General features: G+C 32.1%; 1 protein-coding gene across 1 annotated transcript; it reads left to right on the forward strand.

Annotated features, from left to right (window-relative positions):
* The first annotated feature begins 13,261 nt into the window (after positions 1–13,261).
* Positions 13,262–13,776, forward strand: LOC100805493 (uncharacterized). Its single transcript, XM_003546453.5, has one exon. The coding sequence runs from the start codon at positions 13,410–13,412 to the stop codon at positions 13,692–13,694; it is 285 nt and encodes a 94-aa protein (XP_003546501.1). The 5' UTR covers positions 13,262–13,409; the 3' UTR covers positions 13,695–13,776.
* Positions 13,777–14,837: the final 1,061 nt, after the last annotated feature.

Consider the following 14,837-nt stretch of genomic DNA (forward strand, 5'->3'; position numbering starts at 1 on the left):
TCACTTGGACCCACCTTAATACATTATTTTTCCACCTTAAAATAGATGGCTGCGAGGAAGTTGAGAAGATGTTGTCTAGGACTTTGAGCACTCTCGATGTGGAGAAACCCCATGTGTTGGTGTAAAACGCCGCCATATTGCTTTGCTAAAGGCCTTTTCTTTCTATATTATTGTGTAGATTTTCAACACTTTTTTTTTAATTTTTTAAAATTATTCCTGTTAATAAATATATGAATTGACAATATGGATTATATATTCGTATTTTCTAATTTTTTTTTAAAAAAATAAAAAATATATTTTTAATGTTTTTTTAATAAATTTAATTATAATTTTTTTATAATTATTACATTAAGTAGATTTTTGTTTTTTATTTTATTATAATTAATTTTGATCTAATAGTATATTTTTTTATGTATATAAATTTTAAATAAAAATCATATATTTAATAAAAAAAATTATATATCAAAAAATTAATTATTAAATCAAAATCAATTATCACAAAATTTATTATGTAAATTTATTTATGTATTAAAAATATATTAGAAATTTTAATATTTATATATAAATTAATTATTTTATAATATAATTGGCTCAATTAATTAAAATCCACTGAAAATCATATGTTTGAATTTGCATGGAAAAAGATGATGATACAGGCTCTAATAATTAATTAAAACCCTTAAGAATTATTCGAAATATTCTAACATTCTCTCACCTAGATAAAATCAATTGTGTAGTTTCTAATTTGTAGAAAGCATTTCAAAAAATGAATCCTAAGCTAATAACACGCCGTCATTCTCTCGCATGCTTGATGGCCAATGAAATTCCATGGTTATATCAAAACCAACATGCCTCAACTCTATCAAGGCATCAACCGTGAGCATAGTGGTCCCAACAACACCAAACTTTAACAATTTTACGTTCGATATACATATATAATTAAACTTAAACTAAATGAAAAAATATCATTAAGACACAAAAGTATCCAAAACTAGAAGGTCCATCAACATAAAGAAGAGCGACATAGAACTCAAACTCTCGTTAACCAAGCATATGTTAAAACAATTTTTTGAAAAAAAAAAAAGATTCAAAAGTGTAAATATTTTAAAAAGTATTTAATTTACGATGTAAAATGTATTTAATAAATAAATGTATGTGATTAAGGATTCAAAAAATTAACCACAAATTTGTTAAAAAAAATATAACCAAAAAAAATAAAAATTTAAGAATAGAGTTGTAAATATTTTGAAATATCAAAATTTTATTTAACAATATTATTTACTTATTTCAATAATATTCTTCTATATCATGTAATAAAATTTTAAAAATAAAATAAGATCTTAAATTGGGAATTTGGAGAGAAATAATTAAAAAAATGTCATTTTTTTGCTGGATATGGTACGAAGTAACTCCCATGGTTCCATTGTAAATAATATTTAATTTTTGTTAGAGACCATGAATACATATGAGATAAATATTTCATTTTTAACATAATTTATTTCATACCCAAAGATCAAATTTAAATCATCAATTATTTAGTTAAGGAACAAGCCGTGACTATTTGTGCCAATAGCTTAACAAAAATTGTCATATCAAGGTGAGTTACTTAGTATTTTTAAGAGCTTATTTTAAAAATCATTTAACCTAACTAAAAGAAAAGGAAACAAAAAAAGTGATAAATGCACACTAAAATAATAAAATGAGAAACTATTTTCTTCTTCCATCTCTTCTATTATTTTTTCACAAATTAATGTAAATAAAAATCATTAAAAAAAACCATGCTTCTCACCAAAAAAAAAAAAAATGATCCCTTCAAGTGAGAGAGGTCAAGATCTTAGGCACCGTGAGTCTTTCTACAATGTCTGTATCATGATGCTCTGTTCAGTCTCTCCAAATGACAAGAAGGTTTAGGTTTTCCATCTCTCAAAAATGCCCATACTTAAGAATCTTATTTACTTTTACAAATATTGCTCTAGTCATTTTCTCAAATCTGTTACAAAATAATCGTCTATAATTTTCTTATAATGCTCATATATTTTTATATTTTTTTTATAACAAATGGCTTTTAGTTCAATCCATTAACTTGGGAGACGAATTCCAATCCGATTTTCAATGCCTTCAATCTTGTTTTGTTTCTTCCACGGTCAAATGAGGCGTCCTAGTGGGAAATTTGGAATTTAACAAACTTTGAGTGATTGTCAAATATTACATGTGTTTTCACTACTAAAAAATTGTTCTTTTACGACGCACATTTTAAGACAGTCATATAAAATCATCTTAAAAAGTCACGCGGTGATAGTTTTATAATTAAGAAGAATAATTTTTTTATGGCACACATTCTAAGACGGGTTTTACGGAACCGCTTTAGAATGTACGATGATGAAATTATAAGGAAAAAAAAAATGACAACGTGTATAATAGTACTACAAAACTTTTCATATTAGTATTCAATTGCTAAAACATACATGTAGTTTAAAAAAAAGAAGTTGCTTTTATATTGATTTAACATTTTTAAACGGTTATTATCTCCATCTTCGCCTTTCATAAAAAAAATGGTTATTATCTTAATAAAACTCTTTTCATAGCATACTAATATATTATTAATCTTAAGGATAAGACTGTGTTGGGTTAAGAGGGAGAAAAGAGAAATATAGAAAAAAAAAATGTGAATCTCTTGCATTTTTTACACTTTATTTTATTTTTTTTATCTATTCTATTTTTATACTCTAAATCAAACACAACATAAAAAATTATTTGAGTAAAACAAGATATAATCTTCCATCCGGTTGTAGACTTGAGTCTTCGTTCATTTCTTTAAAGTGAGACTTTCTTTGCCTTATTAGAGTGGGATGCCCTTTTCTTCTCCTAAAATTTCACTAACCAAACAATACTAATATATAATACTAACCTGAAATAATAAAAAATTAACATTAATGTGAAAAATTTTAACACTTAGGATTAAGTTAGTATTTTAGTCTATATAATATACAACATAAATGATTGTTTGTATATAATTAAAATTTATAAATACATAAATATTTTTTAATATATAAATTGTATTATAATAAAAATTCTCAATAAAAAATGTTTTTAACATATAAATCCTTCTTTTTATATAAATTAGAATAACTATTTGAACGAGAATGCTTTTGGTTATCATTTTTCAACAAGAGTAATTTTGAAAGTTTTTCTTTAACAAGAGCGTTTTTAGATAATTTTTTAATATCTCATCTTTTTCAATCTATCATTTTTAACTTGAATTTTAATATTTTAAAAATAAATTACCAATATTAAAAATAATATTATATCACAATATAAATCATAAATCTAAAATATAGTTTATATATCTAAAATATTTATTTATTATAAATTTTAATTGTAATTTATATATTTAGAAGTAGCTATTTAGTTATTCAAAATAAACATTTATTATGTGAAATATACATTATTTGTATTTACAATAAAATATTAATTGTGATACAATTATACAAAGTTATTTAACTGAGAGTTTTTATGGTATCCCAATAAATTTGGGGTTTTGATACTATTGATTTTTTAACCAATAATTATCATGTTACATTATTATCTCATTATTTTTATATTTACTAATAATTTTACTATCCAGTCAAAAAATATTAATTTTACTGTATATTTCAATTTGGTGGATCTCTGTTTAATTAAAATATTTTTTTGGAAAAAAAAAGCTTAACCTCACAAGCTCAACAACAAATACGAATGTGTTCTACCTCAAATGAATTCCTAGTTCTTTTTTCTGATTTTTCCAGAATTAACATTTCATGTTTCTTGTGATCCTGCAAATTCATGTTAGCAAGAACCTCTTTCCTTGTGCCAAGACCTAACTCTTTGTTAGTGTTTTCAATCATCAATTTCCCCGTCATTCCCTAGTAAGGAAAAACTCATGGACACTTTGCCAGAATTGGTTACTGTTTTATTGGAGTACTATAGAATTTCTCAAGTTTTAATAGTGACTTAAAAAGATTACAAGAGCTGTTAAAAAAACTGTTTTAGAAAAAAGATTATAAGAGATCAAGTATGTTTACTGAGATTTTGGTTTGAATCAGAATGTTGTCTTGTTTGCTGATTGCTGAGGTTTTAGTTTGAATTGGAATATTTGTTTGCTAATTACTAACTTTGGGAGTTAGAAAGTTTATTTTTAAAAAATATTTTACTTAAACAGCTAAATTAAAACGTATAATAAAATTATTATTAAATATCAAAATAAAGTGAGAACAATTTTTTTCGATATTTAATAATGGGATAACAATATAATTTGATGACTATTGACTAAGAAATCAACAATATCAAAATCCTCAAAATTAATAAAGTATCATACAAACAATGAAATTATTTTTTTCTTGACTAAATAAATAATTCAACCTTTAATTTACTTGTGAAAGTGTATCAGCCTAGTGGGGCATCATGGGCTCATTTCGTCCACATGACCAAACCCATATCAGCTGGTTTTAGATTAAATTTCGTATCAATCAAATCAATGAATTTTAATAACCTTCCATGCTTATGACACAACAGTGATGCTATCCCATTATATATACCCATCACATTAATTTTTCGGAATAGGATGAAACGTAAAATAGGAATTCCTCTTATTAATAATAATAATAATAATATTTTTTTCCTTCACATGAATCTCATTATTAAATCAAAGACCATATATTCTTACACTTGTTTTAATAGAAAATCTGAACCCCCCACTTCGACCATTATTACTGTTTCAATTTCAATTTCTTTTATCAAAGAGCATGCAGTGTTAGGCACATTGCGTTGAAAAATGGCATGAAACTAACCACTTTCTGCGACATGCGGTCCATTGACTAATTACGGACGTGTTGCCTTTTTAAGGGCTCCATAATTGAAACCAAGTAAAAAAAAGAAGAAAACCAAACAAACATATAAATAAATATGGTAGTGTTATAATTTTTCACTATTATACCATACCTATCCACATGATTTGTGGTCCACATTGTGAAAAGTTATATAGACTTTTTTTTATAAAAAAAAAATTATATAGACTTTAGTCCTAATGATGCATCTTAGTGTTATATAGACTTTGATGAACTTTCTACATGAGCATCAAAATAGAGAGGTAACTGCACAAGGTTGGAAATAACATATATATCAGTCAGCTTTAGTAGATGCTCTTTGGAAAAATTCAATTGCTAGTTCATGTGGTTTTTATTTTCTTGCACCATATTAGAATTTGCCTCTTGAGCATTTTTTTTTTCATTTAATGACCCAGCTGACAAACTATTAAAGAGAAATATTTATAATTTTGCGGGTTAACAAAAATTGGATTAAGGTCAAAGTAGATCTTGATAACCATTAAATCTATCAATTTAATAGTTAAATCATATTGTTTTAACATAATGATCATGTATATAAAATTTTAATTAATATAAGTATTGACAAATTTTTAGTTTAATATTAAAAAATTATTATACGTTAAAATAAAAGAAAAAAATAAAATATTAATTTATGTATATACCCACACACAGTTGACCGGGCTTAGAATTTATCAAAATTTGAGGATAGTAGTGGATCAAATCTAAAGTTTCTTGGTGCTAATTTTTCATAATACAGAATAGATTCAAAATCCCATTTGCTTTGTTCATCTTCTTTTTTCTCTTATATTTACACTATAACTTTATTATGATTAAAAGAGATAGTTATCAAAATAAACTTGAGTCTTTTCTTCAATTTAATTTAATTTTTTATATGGCATTATTTTTTAGTATATATAATTATTCGAACTAATCAAATTGAGACATATTCTCTTATTTCTAAAATTAAAAAATATATCAAATCCCATAAAATAAATCAAATATGTTTAATAATATCATACTCACAGTGTACAATTTACAGTCATGTCATCGATCCAATAACAATAATGAGTTTTTTATCCATTTACATCTTATCTTTCCATAATATTTTCAAAATACACTATTTTGTATTTTATACATGACTTTCGAGGTTCGTTGAGATATCAGGATTTGTCACCCTGACTTCTTAACGTCGGTTTTATTTTTTTTTTAATTTAAATTATTAAAATAATTCAAATTTGTTTAAGAAACTAATATTATTAAGTATAATGATTGTTCTTATATTATTTAATTTATACAAGACTTAGTTGATAATAAATTTTGTTTGATAATATTTAATTTATACAAGATTTTTTTTAGTTAACATTTTATTTTAAAAAATATATATGATTTTTTTAATATTATTTTTGCTTTAATAAAAAAATTAAAACTTTTAATAATATTATTTTACTAAATATAATTTGTTTGTTTATGTCATTAATTTTTTTAAAAAATAATAATACTTTTTTAATAATTTATTTATAGAAAAACATTACATTACATTATAAATAAAATACTTAAACAATAACATTTGTCTAAGTAAAACTGAAGATGAAATTGTTTTTGTTATGTCTTTATTATCAGAAATTTTCATGTTTTTTTCCTACTTTTCCGCTCATTTTCTTCTTCATTTGGAATACGAGTTTGAAATCGAACGATCCTTTGCACTGTTGGGGAGAAAGAGAGAAAGCCAGGAAAAAGCATATACTAAAATGAGATGAATTGCATTATGAATTGAATTACACAGAGGCTATTTATACAACTCAAGTTCAGCCTCAATCACTGCCTTATCACACTCTACTAACTAAACAAACTACCAAACTTTACAACTAATATTTTGAATTACAACTAACACACCCCCTTAATTCAGAATCTCCATAGGTGAAACACTAAGCTTGTCTCTCAACACTACAAAGCTATTCACCTTTAATCCTTTTGTAAAAATATCTGCCAGCTGCATTTCAATGTTGCAATACCTCAAATCCAACTGCTTCTTGCTCACCTTTTCCCTCAGAAAATGAAATCTAGTCTCAATATATTTTGATCTTCCATGTGTTACTGGATTCATGGCCAAACTTATAGTAGATTTGTTGTCTACATACAATCTAACTGGCCTCTGAATTTCCACCTTTAATTCTTCGAGCAAGGAGTCCAACCACAAGGCTTGACATGCAGCATAGCAAGCTGCTATGTACTCTGCCTCACATGAGGATAAAGCCACCACTTGCTGTTTCTTGGAACACCAGCTTATTGATGTACCCAGGAACTTGAAAAGATAGCCTGTAGTGCTTTTCCTTTCCACCTTGTCTCCGCACCAATCAGAATTTGAGAAGCCTATTAATTCTGAAATTTCCACCTAGTCTATGAAACCATCTTGATTGGCTTCCTTAGTAAACAAAATACCATAGCTGAGTGTGCCTCTAAGGTTTCTCAGAATCCTCTTGGCAGCAGCCCAATGAGAGGCCTTAGGATCATCTGAAAATCTGCTAATTAGACTCACTGCAAATGAGATATCTGGTCTTGTATTACAGAGATATCTTAATGACCCTACAACTTGCTTGAATAGGGTGCTATCCACTGATTTTTCTGACTCATCCTTCACTAACTTCAAGCCTGGTTCAACTGGAGTGGATGCTGGATTGCAGCTCATCATCTGGAATCTTTTGAGCATATCAGTTGTATACTTTTGCGGGTGCATGATCATCAACTCCTTTGCTTTCTTGAATTCCATTCCTAGAAAATATGACAGCAATCCCAGATCTGTCATTTCAAATTCAAGCTTCAATCTCTCCTTAAATTTCTCTATAGCTAGTGGATTGCTTCCTGTGATCAGCAGATCATCAACCTACAGGCACAAAATTATCATGTCTTCTTTGTCATTCTTCCTTACATATATTCCATGTTCCTTTTCACACTTATGGAAGCTTTCTTTTATCAGAAAAGAGTCTATTCTCTCGTTCCAGGCCCTTGGAGCTTGCTTTAGGCCATACAATGCCTTATGCAATCTGAACACTTTATCTTCCTTGCTTTTGATCTCAAAACCAGGAGGTTGTTTAACAAACACCTCCTCTTCCAAGGTACCATTCAGGAAAGCTGACTTTACATCAAGTTGGTATAAGGACCAATCTCTATTATGGGCTAGTGCTATTACCAACCTTATGGTTTCCAGCCTAGCTACTGGAGCAAATACTTTAGAATAATCCAAACCAGCTCTTTGGAGGAAACCTCTTGCAACTAACCTTGCTTTATGCTTGGCTACAGATCCATCTGGCTTTAGTTTCAGCTTGAATACCCACTTCACATCAATGGGAGACTGATTTGAAGGTAGGTCAACAAGATCCCAGATTTGATTTCTTTCAATTGCCCTCAATTCCTCTTCCATTGCAGCCTTCCACTGATCTTGTTGCAGTACATCTCTGAAATCAATTGGTTCAACATCTGCCAGGAAAGCAAAATGTACAAACTCACTTGCATTCCTCTTTGCTTCTACTTTTTCTTCATCTTCAGTTACTGCTGCTTGGCCAAGAATGTTAGGCAACTCCACATGATAGTCTTTAAACTTCAAAGGCAAGTGCCTATCCCTTTGTGGTCTGAGATGCACAGCTGCAGACCTATCATTTTCAACATCAATTCCAGTTTCTTCAATGATTTCTGCCTCAGTATTCTCCTCTTCAACTAGGGTACTGATTGTGGATTTCTTCTTCCAATCCCATGAGCCATCTTCATCAATTACCACATCTCTACTTATGAAGATTTTCTTAGACAATGGTTCAAGCAGCCTGTAGGCACCAGTTGGGTGATATCCAACCAGTATCATAGGTACACTCTTGTCTTGAAGCTTCTTTCTCTTCTCATCAGGTACATGTTTGAAGCATAAAGACCCAAACACCCTCACATGCTTCACTGTTGGCTTCCTTTGTGTCCACACTTCTTCAGGCACTTTATTCTTTAGCTTCTTAGTTGGACTCTTATTCAGTATATAGACTGCAGTGGACACAGCTTCTCCCCAAAATTCTGAGGGCAGGTGTTTCTCCTTCAGCATACATCTAGCCATGTTCATTACAGTCCTATTCCTCCTTTCAGCTAGCCCATTATGCTGAGGAGTATATGGAGCAGTAACTTCATGAATTATGCCATGTTGGATACAGAAAAATTTGAAATCCTTTGATGTATACTCCCCTCCACCATCTATTCTAATAACCTTGATTGCTTTTCCACTTTGTTTTTCACTCAACACTTTAAACTCCTTGAATACAGAAAGCACTTCACTTTTGGCTTTTATCAGGTACAACCACATCGTCCTACTAAACTCATCAATGAAGGTCACAAAATATTTGTTACCTCCCATTGAACACACTTCCAGTGGGCCACATACATCAGAGTATACAACTCCTAGCACTTCAATTGCTCTAGTAGGTGATTCAGATTTGAAGGAGTTCCTAGGTTGCTTACTTGTCAAGCATCTTTCACAGATTCTGTGAGGAATTCTGATTCTGGGCAGACCATCAACTAGCTTTTGTGACTGGAGTTGATGCAGGCCCTTGAAATTCAAATGCCCAAGTCTAGAATGCCAAAGCCAACTCTCATCTTCATTGGCAGTTGATGCTAGACACTGCACATCAGCATTATTCATATTCACTTGAAAGGTTCAATTTTTAGACAATGGAACTTTGAACACTCTTACATCACCTGGGTCTAGTAAATCCAGAAACTTGTTCTTCAAGGATGCTGAGAAACCCTTTTCAAGAAGCTGACCCAAACTCATCATATTACACCTCATATCTGGCACATACATCACTTCTTCTATTATTGCTAGACTTCCATCACTCCTTCTGAAAGCAACATTTCCAACTCCCATGCTCTTCACAGTACTGTTATCTGCAAATTTTATGGTGCACCTCCTACTGTTATCAAGATTCACAAGCCAATTCAGATTGCAGGTCATGTGATTTGAACATCCAGTTTCCAAATACCATGTTTTTGCATCCACATTGCTGTTGAAATTGCATATGGTTTTCATCAACACAACTGCTTCCACATCTGAACCACTTTCACTTTCATTCTGTTGCTTTGCTTGTGCCATATGAGCCTCATTTTTGCTATATTTCTTCTTCTTTTCTCTTACATCTGCACTTCCACATTCATTTGCAAAGTGACCCCAGCCTTGACAATTGTAGCATCTGATCTTGCTCTTGTCAAACCTTCCTTTTGCAGCCTTATTACTTGAACCAGGTTCTCCTTTTCTTCCATATGGCACTGAGTGATCCAGAGCAAAGTCAGTTTGATCATTCTTGCCTTGAAATGAAGGATTTTTTCCTTCATGCTTGTTGCTATATCTCTTAGCATTTCCTCTCCATTTCTTGTTCTTCCAACCTTGCTTTTATTTTGAAGCATACAAGGTCTGATCTTGCAATCTTGTTGGACTCCTCTCATTCATCTTTAGCTCATGTGCTTATAAAGCAACTGCTCGATTTTCATCTCAGACAGGTCCCTTGCCTCTTCGATAGCAGCAACTCTCCCATCAAATCGAGGGGTTAGAGTTCTCATCACCTTTTCTACCAAATCTTGATCCTTGAATCTCTCACCATATTCTTGCATTTTTGATTCACAATTTTGAACAATCTTGTAAAGTAATCACAGATCCTCTCATTGTCTTCCATCTGGAGAAGCTCATATTTTCTCTTCAAAGCGTTTAGCTTCACTTTCTTCAACCTGTCATCACCAGAAGATGCTTTTGCTAGGATATCCCATGCCTCCTTCGACGTTGTGGCAGCTGCAATTTTTTCAAAATGTGCAGAGTCCACACATTGATGCAAGAAAAAGAGTGCCTTACAGTCTTTCTTCTTCAAATCATTCCAAACTTGTCTTTGAGCATCTGGTGTGCTGGCTGTAGGCTCTTCAATCCCATTCTGAACCACCTCATAGACATCCTGAAAACCAAAGAGGGCTCTCATCTGCACACTCCATTTGGACCAGTTTTTCCCATCAAGAACTGGTAAATTTCCAGGTACATGGCCATTCATGATGTTATCTTGATCTATCCACACTCAAGCTTTTCCAGCAATCACCAAGATTCTTTTGCAAGATCCAACAAGATCCAGAATCTGCCAAATCTTGATTCTCAATGCCTCATAGATTGCTTCACTCACAATCTCACAACTCTCAGCTGTTTCACACTCGAAGGATCCTCACTGTTTGAATCTCTCACCACTCTTTCTCATTTCACACCTCTCTTATCCCACCTAGTCCCAAGACTTAGTGCTCTTGATACCAAATCTGTTGGGGAGAAAGAGAGAAAGCCAGGAAAAAGCATATACTAAAATGAGATGAATTCCATTATGAATTGAATTACACAGAGGCTATTTATACAGCTCAAGTTCAGCCTCAATCACTGCCTTATCACACTCAACTAACTAAACAAACTACCAAACTTTACAACTAATATTCTGAATTACAACTAACATGCACATTGTTCATGGGATTAACATTAGCAAATTTACATGCAATCATGACGTGAGAACACGGTACGTGTTTAGCTTGATATTTACCACAATCATAATTTTGGGATTGTAACATGACCCTAAACCTTTCAAGTGGTATGGGTGTTTGAAGTATTTGATTCTTGTTGATCGTTATTCATTGCCTCGGAGAGGACTTCGGAATACTACAAGCCAGAGTTGATCATTGTGTGGGTTTGTCAGCCTCTAATAGCAACACTACTAAAATAATAGTATTCTACATCGCGCATTCAACATCGGTGGTTCCAAAAACGATGTTATTTTAGTGGCGGTGGCATTTTAGTAAGTAAAAGATTTATTTTAACACCGGTTTTGCAAAAAACGACGTCATCTGCGCGATACAACATCGTTTTTGAAACACCATTGTTGAACTGCATTATACAAAGACGGGTTTTATAAACACCGTCTTTGAATCTCGCCTAAATTTTCATCTTTTTCCCTCATACTCGCACTCTACCCTTGCCTATATTATCTCACTCAATTCATTTGGCTCGATTTTCACCGCCGATCGAGGCCGAGAGCGTTTCGATGTTTTCTTCTCCGTGGAATTCCTGAAAATCGTTTCATTCTTAAGAATTACAGGGTTTAGGGTTGTGCGAGATTTCGAAGGTGGCTTGATCGTGAGCGCTCTTGAAGGAGAATTCCTTGCCGGAGCAAATCTTGTTGAGGATGTTCCGATACTTCTTCTTCAGCCTTCGGATCTTCTCCACGAGTTGATTCTTGTTGAAATCGAGTTGGAGTTTCGACTTGATTTGGTCATAGAACAAAGCGGTGTCGTTGTGGTGCGAGGATCCTCGCTGCGATATGTAGTCGAGGAACCCTTGCAAGAGCTCGATCTCCTCGTCGTCGGTCCACAGCCGCTGAAACAGTCGCCGCGAGTCATCCAGCGGCAACGACGGCGACTTTTTCTCCGCAAGTCATCGAGCTCAACTTGCATTTTGTCGAACTTCACTATCTCTGCTGCACCTCGAGGTCTATGCCCAGCGGTGGGTACCGGAGGAGTATTTACAAACTAAGCCTGTGACTATGGCTTCCTAGTTATGCTCTAGAAGACCTTTATCAGTGAACACACAAAAAATTCCTGGTAACGGAGGAGTCAAAAAGCCAAAGAAGGTCAGGGTCAAGTAGAGCAACGTCTTCTCCTCAAATTCTTGGTAAGAATATAATATCACTCCTTTCTATAGAACTTACAAAATATTTTAGGATACTAGAGACAAAACTGTTATGGATTGATAAGAAATTTTAGGTTCATCCTGATGTTAAAGGGTCGATCTTGTTGATTTGGGAGTCTTGTTGTTTTAGTGTAGAGTTTTGATTGTCTCTGTAGTCATAGTGAAATCTTGAACGTGCCTTGTTTTTTGTGAGGTTAATATGTTGTTGAGGGTTTTCAAGGTTTTAAGTTAGATCGTGTTGCGGTTGTTGCAATCCTTAACATTGTGGAAAATTGCTGATAAATGTGGCCATTGCAGCCACAATTAGTGATTTGGTTGTAGAGAATCCAAAGACCTTGACATGCCAAAATCATAGTTGTGAACAATTATTTATAACCTTGAAGGTTTTGCATTTGGCATCTCTGAATTCCCACTCATGGCTGATTTTGTGAGTTATTGTCTGTGTGTGGCATTTGCCTATTCCTTTTGAAGGATTATTAGGCGTGAGACACTAGATTTTGTTTGAGGGAAGACCAAAGGCAAAGATGAAGACTTCCCTTATAGATTCTGAAGTGATATTTGGCCATGATTTCAGGAGATTTTGCTAATTGATATTAAAACCCTTGTTATATTTTCTGAAAGCCAAAAAATATACGTTGTTATGTGTGCATGATTGTGTAGACTTAGTGAAGAATTGGGAAGAATAAGGTTGCTATTACAATATTGATATGCCATAATTTAAGCCTTACATATCATATATATAGAATCACAACTTGACTGTTGTTTTTGCATGATGTACAACTTCAGGGGTTTGATAAAGGTTGACATTGAAATTTGAAGCCATGGTTATTGACTCCATTCTGACATCTCCTCGTCTCAAGTCTCCATCTTTCAGGAGGCAGTTTAAAAAGGATGAACTGGGTAGTTGGTCCACACTTTTCCAAAGGCATCACTTCCTCTTATCTACTCTTGTTCTGCTAACTCTCCTCTACACTATTTATCTTTACTTTGCTGTCACTTTAGGGGCTAGTGGCACCTGTTCTGGTTTGAGTGGAGCGCAGAAAGCTTCATGCCATATGGAGCTTGTTAAGGATTCTGTGGCCAAGGGTAAACTGAAAATTCTTTGATATTTCAAAATATAATTGCAGGGAATATTCTTTCTTTATTTTTGCCTGAGTATAGGTAACATGATGAAATCCAAATATAGTCTCCGGCTACAGTATCAATCAGTGTGACTGTGATATCTATACATATTATTATTTATCTTGGTATTTTTGGGCCAAAATGTAGAATATATGTAGAAAGCAATTTCTTAGATACATTATGTTAATTTTAATGATTGCTTCATTGACATAAAATTTTGGGATTATCAAACCAAGAGTAGATTACTATACTACTAAAAAGTAATTACTATAATACTAAAAAGTAATTACTATACTACTATTGGTAGTGGAAAGTTGAAACTGACAAGTTGGCCTTACACTAGCTGCATTATATGGATTTTCGGGAAAGTAGACAAAGAGAACTCAAGTTTATCCATGCAGGTTGAAAGCATGATTATACTGGGAAAGTGGTATCAGGATGAAATTGTGAATATTTCTTTTATAAACACAGATGATTAAACAACAATAGCAATTGATGTCTATTTGTGCTTCTTTGGATTCAAAGTCTGGCTGAGATACTGAAGATCAACATTTGCTTAATTGAAGTTTTAAGACCTAATTTTTAGCTCTTTTATTTTCTTGTATTAAAGATACCTTCTTATTGTGATATTAAATATAGCCACTAATTTCTTTAGTCTACTTACAGGTGGAGTTTGAGTCTGATGAAGAAGATTCTTGATTGAAAATTTTGGCAGCAGTCAAAAAATGTTAGAATACTATGCAAAACAACAGATACAATTATTTCATGTACACAAGTGTTTCTGTTTATGATCGGTCATCATGAAAAAGCTGAAGCAAAAGTTTTAGAGTAAAATTTACTTACCCTTTTCTGTAAGTGGGGATTTGATTAACATTCAAGTACTTGTATTGTATAATAGGCTTCATAAAAGTAATAATTTACTTTTTGGCAACGTTGATTGACATGTTCCTGTGAGATAATGAATTCATTTAATGTTGCTAGTTCTAGCTGTGTGTTTTTTTCGTCTTTAAGATCTATAATTGACATTGGTAGTTAATTAGTAATTATTATTTAATTTCCTCATGCTTAAGTATTGTTTAATTTTCTTAATTGTAAATCTGCCTTTTCCTTGATAGCCTTAGGAATTT

The sequence above is a fragment of the Glycine max genome, chromosome 15, assembly GCF_000004515.6.
Source record: "Glycine max cultivar Williams 82 chromosome 15, Glycine_max_v4.0, whole genome shotgun sequence".
NCBI classification, from domain to species: Eukaryota; Viridiplantae; Streptophyta; class Magnoliopsida; order Fabales; family Fabaceae; genus Glycine; species Glycine max.

Bases quoted from the DNA above. Each gene is read 5' to 3' on its own strand.
- LOC100805493 (XM_003546453.5), top strand. From the start codon at position 13,410: ATGGTTATTGACTCCATTCTGACATCTCCTCGTCTCAAGTCTCCATCT.